Below are 12,463 nucleotides of genomic sequence, written 5' to 3' on the forward strand. Positions count from 1 at the left end.
CAACAAATGGAACACATACATACACCGTTACATATTTTAGCCAAAAAGGTACCACTCATCTGAATCACCTACCTCTATTCATCAAATCTGTCACTAAATGACAATTATTTCCAAATCTATCCTCATAGAAAAAAGGAACTGCTAATATCAAGTATATTCAAAAACAAATTTACAGCCGCTAGGGGCAAATTTATAAAGAATTCTTAAAATATTTTGGGGGAGAAAATGTATTGCCTTCCCAGCTTCCTGCTTTGGAAATAACAACTCTCTTTAAGATTACAAATATGGATACATTCCTTGATTGACAATACCTTAATACCTAACTGATGCGTAGACACATATGCACACATACATAGGCGTGCCTTCCAGAATTTCTTACAGAGACACAAAAAGTACAAATTAAGAAGAAGACAGATATACTTAACCACATTAAAATTAATAACTTCTGTTCATCAGGAGATATCGCAAAGGAGTCAAAATGCAAACTATAAATGGGAGAAGGTATTTGAAATACATACAATTCACAAGGATTAAGCTCCAAAATATGTAAAGTCCACCAACCAAACAACATAAAAATGGGTTGAAGAATACCCATAGACCCTTCACAGAAGAAACACAAACAGCACACAAACGTAGAAAGATGCTCAAAATCAATAGTAATCAGAACCCACATAACTGGAAAATGCAGGTCCGGCAGAAGTAAGGCCCACTTGAGTGTTGTTGGTAGGGTAATAATATTGGTGTAATAATTTATAGTTTTAATCTGAACATTTCACCTAAAATGTCATATGGTGTGCTTGAGTGTGATATCCTTATGTTACAGAATTGCATACCTATGATTTTGTAATAAAAGTCTGTTGTAATAAAAAGGGAACATTTTTGTGCCAGACCCTGTATAATCAATAGTAGAAAGGATAAATAAATTAGGATTTATACAGAAAATACTATTGACCAGCAAAAATTAAGTAGCAGAAAAATGCATGCAGTCTTAATTTGTTTTATAAAACACAAAGCACAAAAACTTTTAAAAGTAAACATGCACATTCCATAGAGGGGTAGGTTCTGAAGAGGAACTCTTTGGAAGACTGGCTTCTCATAAACTAACTTGAAGGACACACATTCACAGACCCACAGGCAGAATCTTGGAGCCTGGAGATGGATGGAAGATACCTTGCATGTCGGCCACAGGAATCCCTCCTCCACCTACACAAAGTTTCTCCATGCAGATGCTCTGCATTCACTGCTAGAATGCCTCCTGAGACAGGGCTCTTGCCATCACATCAGACTACACATTTCACTTTTGTAACATATTAATTAGAGAAACATTAATTCAAAAGACTTCTTCCCTATAAACTTGCATTTCTTCTTTGGTCCTCTAGATTCATGAGGAAAAATTGCCTTTTCATGTGACAATCTTTCAGCATTAAAAACAGGCTTTCCTCCTAAAACTTTCATCTATACATGAAAAAATGTCAATTTTTAAAATATATGTGTCACACCTCCTAGACTGGCTCAAGTATACTAAAGTTTTTGAAGGATAGTACCCCAAAATAAACATGATACCCCACATGCCCTTTAAATCTCAGTTCCCTGTCTTTGCCATTAACTCCATAACTGAAATATATTTTAATATTCACATTGAATACTTCCAGAGTTTCTTTGCTCATGACAATTTGTGATAAACAAATGTCTGTTTTGTTTTTGTATGAACAGTATATAAGCTTGCTCTTTAACATTAACATTATAAGCTTGGTCCTGCAAAGGACCTGAAAAAATAAGTTTAAATTCATTGGTATTTCAGTTATTCTAAAAATAGCTCTTCAATTAACACAAAAAACTTAATGTCAAAAGGCAACACCTGATTTGTGTGAATATAAGAGTCTGTTTCTCATGTTAAATTTGCTGAGAGAGCTAATTTATATGAAAATGCATTCCAGCTCTTCATACTCACAGGTAGTGTTTTGAATGCCAACTGACATGGTGAGTTGAGGTTCGTCATTAATGTTCAACTTTATATAAAATCCCTCTTTGAACGTCAGCTTTCAGTACATGATTTAATTATATAAAGACAGTAAAAATGTTTCAGGGGACAGGAAGAATGCAAGTTCCAGTATGAATTTGTACAAGTTTACTATCAATAGTGTCTAGCATGATCCATATCCAGGTTGAAGAATCAAAAGTGGCAGACAACAGCATAGCAGGCACACCTGATATCAACCAACTCGCTGGAAAAAGCAGCAGATTTCAATTTTTCAGAAGGCAAAAGTGAAATCTCAATGCGGTAACAACAGAAATGTAAGTTGGTCCCTGAGAGTTGATGTAAATAATCACAGATCACTTTGCATGCAAAAGTCCTATCAAAATAATCATTGTGTGATGAGCTGAAAGAATTGTTTCTTCTTTAAAAAATTGTTTTAAACCTGTGAGAAAAACACAATCAATGCTATTGATTGTAGACAGAAGAAATTGGGCCTTCAAGGTGCATAGCAGAGTTTAGTCCAGAGGTGGACCAAGATTACACCAAATCACAACCATTTTTCAATAAGAAGAAAGGAATTTATAATAAGAGGAGAGGATTAGATGGGAGAAGATCTATAGAAAGGTCATTAAGCAGTTTAATGTCTAAAGGATGCAGGAAAGCCTTGAAGGTATTTATAGGAAATGTCTATTTTCTTTTTGAACTATTGCAATTCCAGTTTTATTGTTTTCTTGCTAATTATCAAACCATTTTTTTAATCTTATGGATTAATGCTGTGCATCTTATAGGAGCTCCCAAAACTGGGCTCTCCATACAAATATGTACAGCAGTACTTATAATCTGTATACTTTGAAAGTTAACATTAAATATGGGGCCCAATGGCCAAGATTTTTACCACAATGTACTATGTGTATGATCTTGGCTAAGTTACTTAACTTATCCACACATCAGTTTTTCATCTATTAACATGAAAATAATAAAATACTTACCTCTTAAGGTTGTTATGAAGATTAAGATTTTAATCCTCATAAAGTGATTAATCTGTACCTGGCATATATAATTCAATAACAGCCTTTATCATTAAAAAAATCTCATGAAAAAATTGATAATTTTATTTAAAAGTTTAACCTAAAAGAGTAGATGGTCAAAGACTCTTACCATTTTTAGAAAACAAGATGTAATCTATTTGTTTCTACCATGAAAGATCACAGAAAACACCTAAAATCAGTATCTCTGAGCAAATCTACTAAATTAATAAATACAAATTACACACTTTTCAAAATGAAAATATTAGAGTAACTTCTCAAAGGTGTTTTATTCATATCACCAATTCTGAATCACCAGATCAGAATTTGTTTTATTTTGGAAAACTGCAAAGTGAAGTTTATGATTTAAAAAAATATAAGGCAAGAGTATAAGCACATTAATAAATGTTACATCATAATTAAGGCCAGTGTCTATTTGTTTAAGAAAATAATTTCTGCACAAGAATTCTGTAAGTTATTTATATATTTGGAAGCATAATTAAAATGTAAACAGAGCCTTAACAACTTATCTACTTATACCATTGCCTTAAAAACCAATACCAAATAATTCTGGTTACAACTTGAAACTGAAACTTCTATTAGCCAGCAATTAAGTACCTGAAAGTCACATAGCTCATTTTGCTTGAAAATACATGATAATATATTTACACTACCTCCAGATGATTTTCCCCATTCATCCTAATTAGTGAAGTCTTACCATATGACTATTCTCTTTTGTTAAAATGATGAGAAACTTTGGCATTTAGGTATGCAATAATATTTGGGACAATGCCCAGGCTAAATTAAAAATCACTTAAGGCACATGTTAAACAAGCATTTTATGAAAAACACTTCCTTTAACTGAAGAGATACAGGAAAAATTGGACTAGTTTTACATGTGAACTCCTTAGGTATTTTTCTGAATGTCTTGATAATAAGCAAATGTGTGAAAGATCCTTTATATTCTATTCATTCATAGTTGCTATGGTATGCCCTTTATAAATATTAATGTTCACAAATGAAGAAGAATTCACCTATAATAAGAACATTGCTATCTAAATTTTGAGAAGATCGAATGTGTTGATTAAAAAACTAATTAAACAATGAAACATTTCCTTAATTAAAACTTATAAAAATTTAAATGACAGGGTTTTTGTTTTTTAAAAAATTATCTTGACATAAAGCTATTAGGACAAGATCAGCCAAAGTTACATTGAACTAGTTAGAATTATAACTTAGGGTCAGATTGGCAGCAAATTATAAGATTACGGTCATTGTAGTGCCTTTTACTGAAAGACAATCAACAGTCATTATTTCAGGTTTCTTTCTTCCCACAAAAAGAAAACATGTCATTATAAATTTCAAGTTAGAAGTACATATTATGAAAATCTACCTAAACATAAAATATATTTACATAGCATGTGTTTCAGTTTTTTTCAAAGCAGCTTCTTAGTTTGAGATTTATGAAAACAAGTTATCATTCTTATTAATTAGGCAGCTAAAATGCCATCCAACCTTTATAGTTTGCCTCTATCATACATATATAAAACACTGAAAACACTGCATCCTCTTTTTATGGAAGCAAATTAGCAGAAAATCTAATTATATACTGAAAGTTAAAGGTAGAGCTAAAGACAGTTTGTTATCTGACCAAACATATTTCGCATAGGCTTAAGCTTCCACTGAAGCCTTGTGAGCTTGCTCAAAGATCTGCATTTCTTTCTTTCCCATTATCATATTTTCCTGTTGTCTGAAAAACAATATGAGATTCTCATATTAATATTCTAAACACAAACACTTCATACAAATTGTATCTAAGTGGTAGTGTTCCACCTCTTTTCAAACCGTTTCTTCACAAAAAAAAGGGAAAAATGCAATTGCCTCATGTCATCTGTATGGAGGCTGGTAAGATGAAAAGGAAACATTTAATTGCCAAAGGAGCCAGGTTAGAAACCATACCTTCCATGACATACACCAGTGACCCCACATCTCCTTCTTTGATGATGCAACTGTCTTTGCCATACTCCACCGGGTACATGCAATCCACAATCTCCTGGATCTGCGACAGCTCCAAATTCTTCATAAAGTCATTGTCAAGGATGGCTTCCTTGATGAGATCCTTGGACCTAGAGCAAGAAAGGGAAGGTTTATTGGTCCATCTCACAAGTGCTTTCAAGGCTTCTGACGGCCGGCCGAGCCATGGAGTGCAGTGCCCCAGCACGCTACAAATACATTTTCTTGTAAGGAACCCAATTCCAAAGGACCTGAGAACAAAGTAATTCCATGGCTGCAGGAAAGACACGGAGAAATTTTCCTTAAAGTGTCATTTAATGAGTATGAGACTAAAGAGCAAAATCATTTAATTCCATTTTGCTGTAGAATGGTTTTTTTTAGCAACCATGATCATGAAATAACCAACAGACAAACATTTTAAATTGAAGATTGCAACGTAGTTTAAGAATAAATATGAATAAAATACAACATTTTATAGAACACTATTATTATTGCATTTATATATTATAAAAGAACATCAGGATATGTTATATCTCTTCCACTAGACTTTATGCTCCATGAAGGGAGGAATCATTTTTCTTTGTTTATTCTATGCCCAGTATCTATCTACCCCAATACAGGTTACAGTATGGGTATTCAAGAAAAAATGGTAAGAATTGGATTCCTAATTATGTGTTTGAAACAACTGGTAGAAATTTGACAGTTTTATTCCATATCTCATCCCTCTGTAGAGAATATTTATTTCTTCAAGCAACCAATATTGAAGTACCCCAAAAGATAAAACTTTACTGAACAAGATGCTTCAAACACAACATACATTAGACATGGGATTAAATAGGTAGTCAGGGGAAAAATATTTACAAATTCTATAATTGGGATTCAGTGTTTAACAGAAAAGTTTTGTAGAATTTAAAAGATGGTGATTCACAGGGATAATAAGCTCCAAATGACTTCCTAAGGACACAAAAAAACAGGAGACACGTAATCAGAATACTGCCAGTGGGGTCAGAAACTAGAAAAGATGAAAGCGAAGACCTTAGTAACATGGAGGGGAAACAACACATCTGGGATTTTATATTACAAGTCTATACTTGAAAAGCATTGGACTATAAGCTGGTTTTTGGCCACATTTGTTTAGCAAGTGGCTTTCGAGGAAATGATATAAGGTAGTGAATACCGACTACAGCATTTGTCCTGCCATTTCTGGGTGGCTTTTCATCAAGACCTCAGCCTGCCTGGACTAGCCTTCACACACATTTTATAATGATTTGATTTTAAGAAATTAAGAGGTAAGGGCGGTAGTAAAGTGTAAAGGGGGCCACATATATGGCGACAAAAATTATTTGACTTTGGGTGGTGGGAACACAATGCAATATATAGATCATGTATCATAGACATCGACACTTGAAACCTGTATGACCCTATTAACCAGTGTCCTGCCAATAAATTTAATAAAAACTCAAAAATGAAAATAATTAAAAATGCATCAATATGGAAAATATTTGTAGTATGGACTGTTATAATGCAAATAAATCTATGTTTATAAAGGCTGGTAATAGTATTGGGAGATTCTTGTACTATTTTTAAAGTAAAAATGCAGAACACATAATTATTTTTAGAATAAGAAAGTAGGTATGTCATGATATAAAGAAAATAATATTTGAAGTAATTGCATGTATCCAGGACCTAATCTGAGCCTTGCCACGTATTAAACTTTGAGCAGGTTGCCTTCCTTCTCTGAATTTCCATTTCATCATTTTTAAAACGGCATTACACAAATTACCAAGCTAACAGAATTATACGTGAGGACCAGTGAAAATATAGTTACTTCCAGTAAATGTTGGGTGATAAAGCTGATAGTGGTACTATTGCAGCAGCAGTAGTAATAGGAAGGGTAGGAATGGAATATACAGTTATGGCTTGGAACAGTTTCAGGAGAAAAATAAGACATTGGCATTTAGTTTCAGTTGCCTTTGGTGACAGAATTATACTATTTTTCTTTCTACTTTTCTCTATAAAATTTTCTAGAAGGAGGATGATTTTTATATTGAAAAAATTTTTAATTTTAAAGGTAGTTTATGAAAAAATAATCATGCTATTAAGAAAAATAAAAAGCTATTGCTCATTTAAATAATTACTTAGATATAGATATTTAATACTAGTTGACTGTTATTGGTATATTCAATATTCTTATTTTAAAATAGATTCTCTCTCATATGGCCTGCATTTAAATACTGTCGGGAATTTTTACCCTAATAAAGAGAAAGTGACAGATGGGCCAGTGATTAAGGACTTCAGAATGGGCTCTATTTAAAAAGCCTGTTTGTAAAATCTTTGTATTAGTTTACTATGGCTATTTAGCTGTATGTTTGGTTGTTGTGTTTTTTTTTTTAATCTGGATTGCCAAAACTTTATTTCTCCTGAGGTAAGGAGTTGATTTTCTTGAGTCTTCAACACAAGATGTAAAACTCTGTCCCCATCTATGATTTTCATGACTTCTCCTTTCCTTTCCTCCATCTTTCCTTTATTTAAATTTTTAATTAAATTTATTAGGATGAAATTTGTTAATAAGATCATATAGGTTTCAAATGTACATTTCTATGATACATGACTTCTATATTGCATTGTATGCACACCACCCAAGTCAAATTGTCTTCCTTCAGCATGTATTTTTCCCCCTTTCCCCCTGCCCTCTTTCCTCTGGTAACCACCATATTGTTGTCTGTGTAGTTTTTAGCTTTCTGACTGACTTATTTTTCTTCTCATGATATTCTTGAGATCCTAATTTTCTTCACAGTTCCTAACCTCAAGAACATCAGTAATATCTTCATAGGGACTCATTAGCTCTATTGTTATAGGATAATTTTTTCCAAATATCAGAACTTATTTTATTTTCAGATAATTAATTTTAATCAAATTGATAACATTCTCTTCACTAAACTTATTATGTTTGAGTCAGAGAATTAGGCCATCAATGGGTTCATATTTTCTAATAAAATAAAGGTTAGATATTATCAATCTCAGGATCCTGGCATGTTCAGCTGCAGATAGTATCTTATCCTTTGGGAAATATTAATAGTGCTCCATTCAAAATATAAGCCCTAGAAATGTTGTAAGATTAGAAATAAATCTTTCTTCCAAGGAACACTTAATTCAGTCCAAAGATGATTGAAGAAAGCCACTTTCTCTGGTCTCATAAACAGTACTATTAACCTATTTTATGAAGACATCAAAAAGATGACACAGTGAAATCTGACACCATCCCCCAGAATTGTCCAAATTTATAAGTGCGTATCAAAATTGTAGGGGTGAACAGGGAGAAAAGAGGATTTTCAGGCGGTTTTTGCTCTCAAATTTCATTTCAAATGGGGAACATTCAGTCTCAGGTCTCTGCAAAGTCAAACTTGAGGCTTTCATATGTGCTTTTGTGTCACTTTAAAACAAAATAAGAAATACAGTACCTATGTCTCACCATTTATCCCTTCATAGAGGTGTTATCCAATAACAAGTTTGCCTCTGGAATGTCATAAATAATCTACCGCTGCCTTGACAAGATAGAAGTTTTGCTCCTCTGTGTAGTAATTGAAAGATGTTCTTGACAGTGAGTAATACTTAAAGCCATGCATTTTTGTGTAATTTTCCATTAAATCTTTTCCCATTGAAGGACTCAAAAACTTAGGTCAACGTTCATTAGTCTCTACTTGCTCCAACATTATAGATTATAATCAACCACAGCTTCTGCCTAAATCTTCTTTGAATCTTTTTTATCTTCCTAAATAGTCTAAAACATTCACTGTAACTAAGATATGAAGCTGCATATGAGATCACCTGAACTATGTTATTAATGTGGGAGCTGGGAGAGCTACTATCACAAGTTCTAGAAGGTGGCTATCTGCTCTAACCCAGAGTATATGTTTTAATAACATTTTGTAAGAAATCAGCAGTGTGACCTGGGAGGTGTGAGAAGCAAATAGAAAAATCTTGATTTTGATCTTTCTTGTCTGCTCCTGGGGCAAACAGTCCATTTAAAAAACAAAAACAAAAAACAACAAAAAAAATCCCTTTCTTTTCCATGCTCCAAATTTGTGGCTTTTGAAATAAGAGTAATTTGGGTAGTTTGTGCTAGCCCTATTGATTTGTCATCAGCAAACTGTCAGCCTCTAAAATATTAGCTATATATAATAATGTGCTGCTAAACTGACACTCTAGGGAAAAGAAAAAAAAAGCCCTGGGTTGTAGTGCTTACCAATTTCCATGGTATAAATACTCCTGCCATATCCAATTTCAAGCTACTAATGCAAAGTCAGCCTACTTAGAAAATTCCAGAGGTTGGAATGCACTTGATCTGTGCATCTGAAGCATAAAGTGAGCAAGAAGGAAAGGGACGGGAGAGGGACACAAAGGTGGGGTGGACCCAGGGCTCCTAGGACCTTGGAGGCTGTGATAGAGTTTTATTTTATTCTACAGCCTTAAGAATCAAATGAAGGGTTATAAGAAGAGGTGTGATTTATAGATAATCTATCAGACATAAAGAATAAATAATATAAATTTATTTTTAAATGTTACTGAGTTCAGGGAGGTTTTCTGTCATACATTTCATCAGTTAATGGATGCTAAAGCATAACTTATTGTAACTAAGAAATCTTTGTAGTTGAAACTCTTGGGAACTGTCTCATAAATCTTACATTTACTTGGACGCTCATCCAACTTCTACATAATAGGAGACAATGAGGTCTCATTTCCAATTTCAAGCTATCTCCAGAGGATGAAAAGTTTCTCTCCATCTTTAGATTAGTTTCCCCCTGAACACCTGCCAGGCAGTAGTAAATATCCCTCCAATAGCCATACCCAGAAATGTGAAAATTAATATCTGATCCCTTCATTTGACAAAGGCTTCTAGGCACTTAAAAATTGTCAAAGCTATGCTATTACTAATCACAAAATCAGCTAAAATAATTTAAAAGAGTAGAAAACTTCTTTATTCAGCTTTTTTGACTAAAAAACCTCATTACATCTCTCTAGCTCTCACTAGTCACTTTTAGGTTCAAAGGTCAGGAGAAGCAGTAAACAAAGTTTCAAGGTCACCTTAACCTACACAGCAGTGATTTTTCAACCAGCATTCCACAAGATATTTTAAAACATGCAATGCCTGACCATTTAGTCAGGTGCACTGATGTCTCTTCCCTCAAACTGTCAAAAAAAAAAATGACAAAAGCCAACACAACAATAGCCATCTGGTGTGAATGAATCAAAATTATATCTATTTTATGTCAGATCAGCAAAAAATATACTTTTTGATGTGGCGCAGATTTTTAGTGATTCATTTATAGGTACCATGAGATGAAAAAAGGCTGACAATCAATAACCTACAGTAACATCTCTGAAGTTGGAAGTCCAAATCCCATTGACAATTCAAAGTTCTTTTACTCAAATAAAGTGATTATAAGACCCCTTAAGATTTTCTAATTCCAAGAGCTATTTCAGCAGGATAATCCCATCTATCTACTGTGAAATATTTGATTAATACCCTATAAGCAAGTGTAACATGTGGCACGTGGGGAAGCACTGCCGTGGGTCACTGCTAGACCCCAGTCCAGGCAACAACTGTTGCGGAGGACAGAGCATGTCGCAGGGAGCATGGCACTCCGGGATCTGAGGGTTACCATCCGAGGCCAGCTGAGATGGGGCTGGGGACTCTGAATCCTGCAGAGCCCATCCCAGGATGTCCCAGATCCGGCGGGGGACGCGGAGGGGGCGGAATAAACACAAGTCATCGCAAACATGTCTCTGTTTGCCAGGAGAGGGGATGTGGCACATCCCTCTCGTGGGGAAGGCCCAGAGTCCCTTTGTTCAAAGGCTTTTATTGAAAGGGTTATCAGTGGGGCCAGGCAACAGGAATGCACAGGTTATCTCGTTACATCAGTACACTAATGTTCACAGAGAATGGACGATGTTTTGAAGAAAACAAATGGCAGGAACACACCAATTTACATGGGTCCAGAGGAGACTAGTAAATAAGAGAGACCACTAAACATGAGAGCAGAGTAAACATAAGAGTGCCTAAGGGTAAAGGGTTAGGGTCTGTGAATAATGCAAATTTCCTTCCCAGCATGAACTGGCTATAGCTTCTGAGGTCAAAGCATACTTTAAAGAATTTACTTTTAGGCCTGATTTCCCTGGGAACTGCCAGATCTGGTTTAGGACTGTCTCTGATATAGTTTTGAGGGTGAGCCTGGCAGGGGTCGGGGAGGGAGCCGCCAAGAGACAAGGAGACTTCTTTTGGATAGAATGATGACTCCGGCCGTGTCCAAGGCAAGCCGAAGGGGTGTGGGCCTTTTTGCCCTTTCTCCATGTGCCCCAATTTCTTCTCTGCTGCCCATACCGATTGATGTCTGGCTTAAGTTGTTATCTCTGCATGAGATAACTTACCCATCATCAAAAAGCGACCATCAAAGGGCAAAGCAGAGAGGCAGGAGCTATGCCCCTGCCAGGGGGAACAGGGTATGTCTCCTCAGGGGCCTGTTTCTCTGAGGTCTCCTTGATTATGTCCAGTCTTGGAGCCCTCCCGCCCGTTGGCAGGATTACAGTTTCTGAAACCAGACAGGGTGTTTCCCAACAAGGAAGAAACACTCTTGGGGTAGTCCTCTTACTGCCCCAACTGTTAACATTCTGCCCAAGCAGTGGGTCCTATTTTCAGCCTACTCTCTTTCCTGGATGAGCCCTGCAGGCAGTATAAGCTGGCAAAGAGCTGAGAAATATCAGTCAGTCCACATTTTTTTTTAAAGATAAAATTTAATCCCACAAAGATATTGGTCAATTTAGATATTTCCTCAAAACTGAAAATCAGTTTTTAACAAGTTTCAGACCATTTTCACATCAACCAATTCTGCTATAGTTATCTCATTCTTACAGCAAAATGCAGCCATGAACCCCACTTGATAACATGCATTATTTTTTAATGTACTGTTGTATTTGATTTGCTAGTATAGCATTTTGTTTAGGATTTTTGCATCTGTATTCATCAGAGATATTGGTATATGTGTGAGTATGAATGTGTTATCTTTGTCAGGCTTTGGTATCACGGTTATGTTGGTCTCATAAAATGTTTTAGGGAGTACTGCCTCTTCAATTTTTTGGAAAAGTTTCAGAAGGATAGATATCAAATCATCTTTGAATGTTTGGTAAAATTCAGTAGTGAAGCCATATGGTCCTGGGGAGGTTTTTTGATTGTTTTAATTTTCTTACTGTTGAAAAGCCTACTTAGATACTCCAGTCCTTCATGATTCAGTCTAGAAAGGTTATAAGGTTATATATTTTTAGGAATTTTAGCCATTTCTTCTAGGTATTGAATTTGGTAGCATAAGTGTTCCATAGTTTTGTGATCCTTTGTATTTCTGTGATGTCTGTGCTAACTTCTACTCCTTCATTTCTGATTTGGCCTATATGA

The 12,463-nt window shown here is 35.0% G+C and overlaps 1 protein-coding gene across 2 annotated transcripts in view; it reads right to left on the reverse strand.

Annotated features, from left to right (window-relative positions):
- PRKG1 (protein kinase cGMP-dependent 1) overlaps nucleotides 1–12,463 on the reverse strand; it is a 1,177,478-nt gene that overhangs the window by 1,020,194 nt on the left and 144,821 nt on the right. For both annotated transcript variants that reach the window (XM_054572784.1, XM_054572783.1), the window contains exon 2: nucleotides 4,963–5,129. In XM_054572784.1, the coding sequence (XP_054428759.1) occupies nucleotides 4,963–5,129 (167 nt within the window). The remainder of the gene's footprint in view (nucleotides 1–4,962; nucleotides 5,130–12,463) is intronic.

The sequence above is a fragment of the Pteronotus mesoamericanus genome, unplaced genomic scaffold, assembly GCF_021234165.1.
Source record: "Pteronotus mesoamericanus isolate MK-2021 breed Mesoamerican mustached bat unplaced genomic scaffold, CSHL_Meso_final contig_24, whole genome shotgun sequence".
NCBI lineage: Eukaryota > Metazoa > Chordata > Mammalia > Chiroptera > Mormoopidae > Pteronotus > Pteronotus mesoamericanus.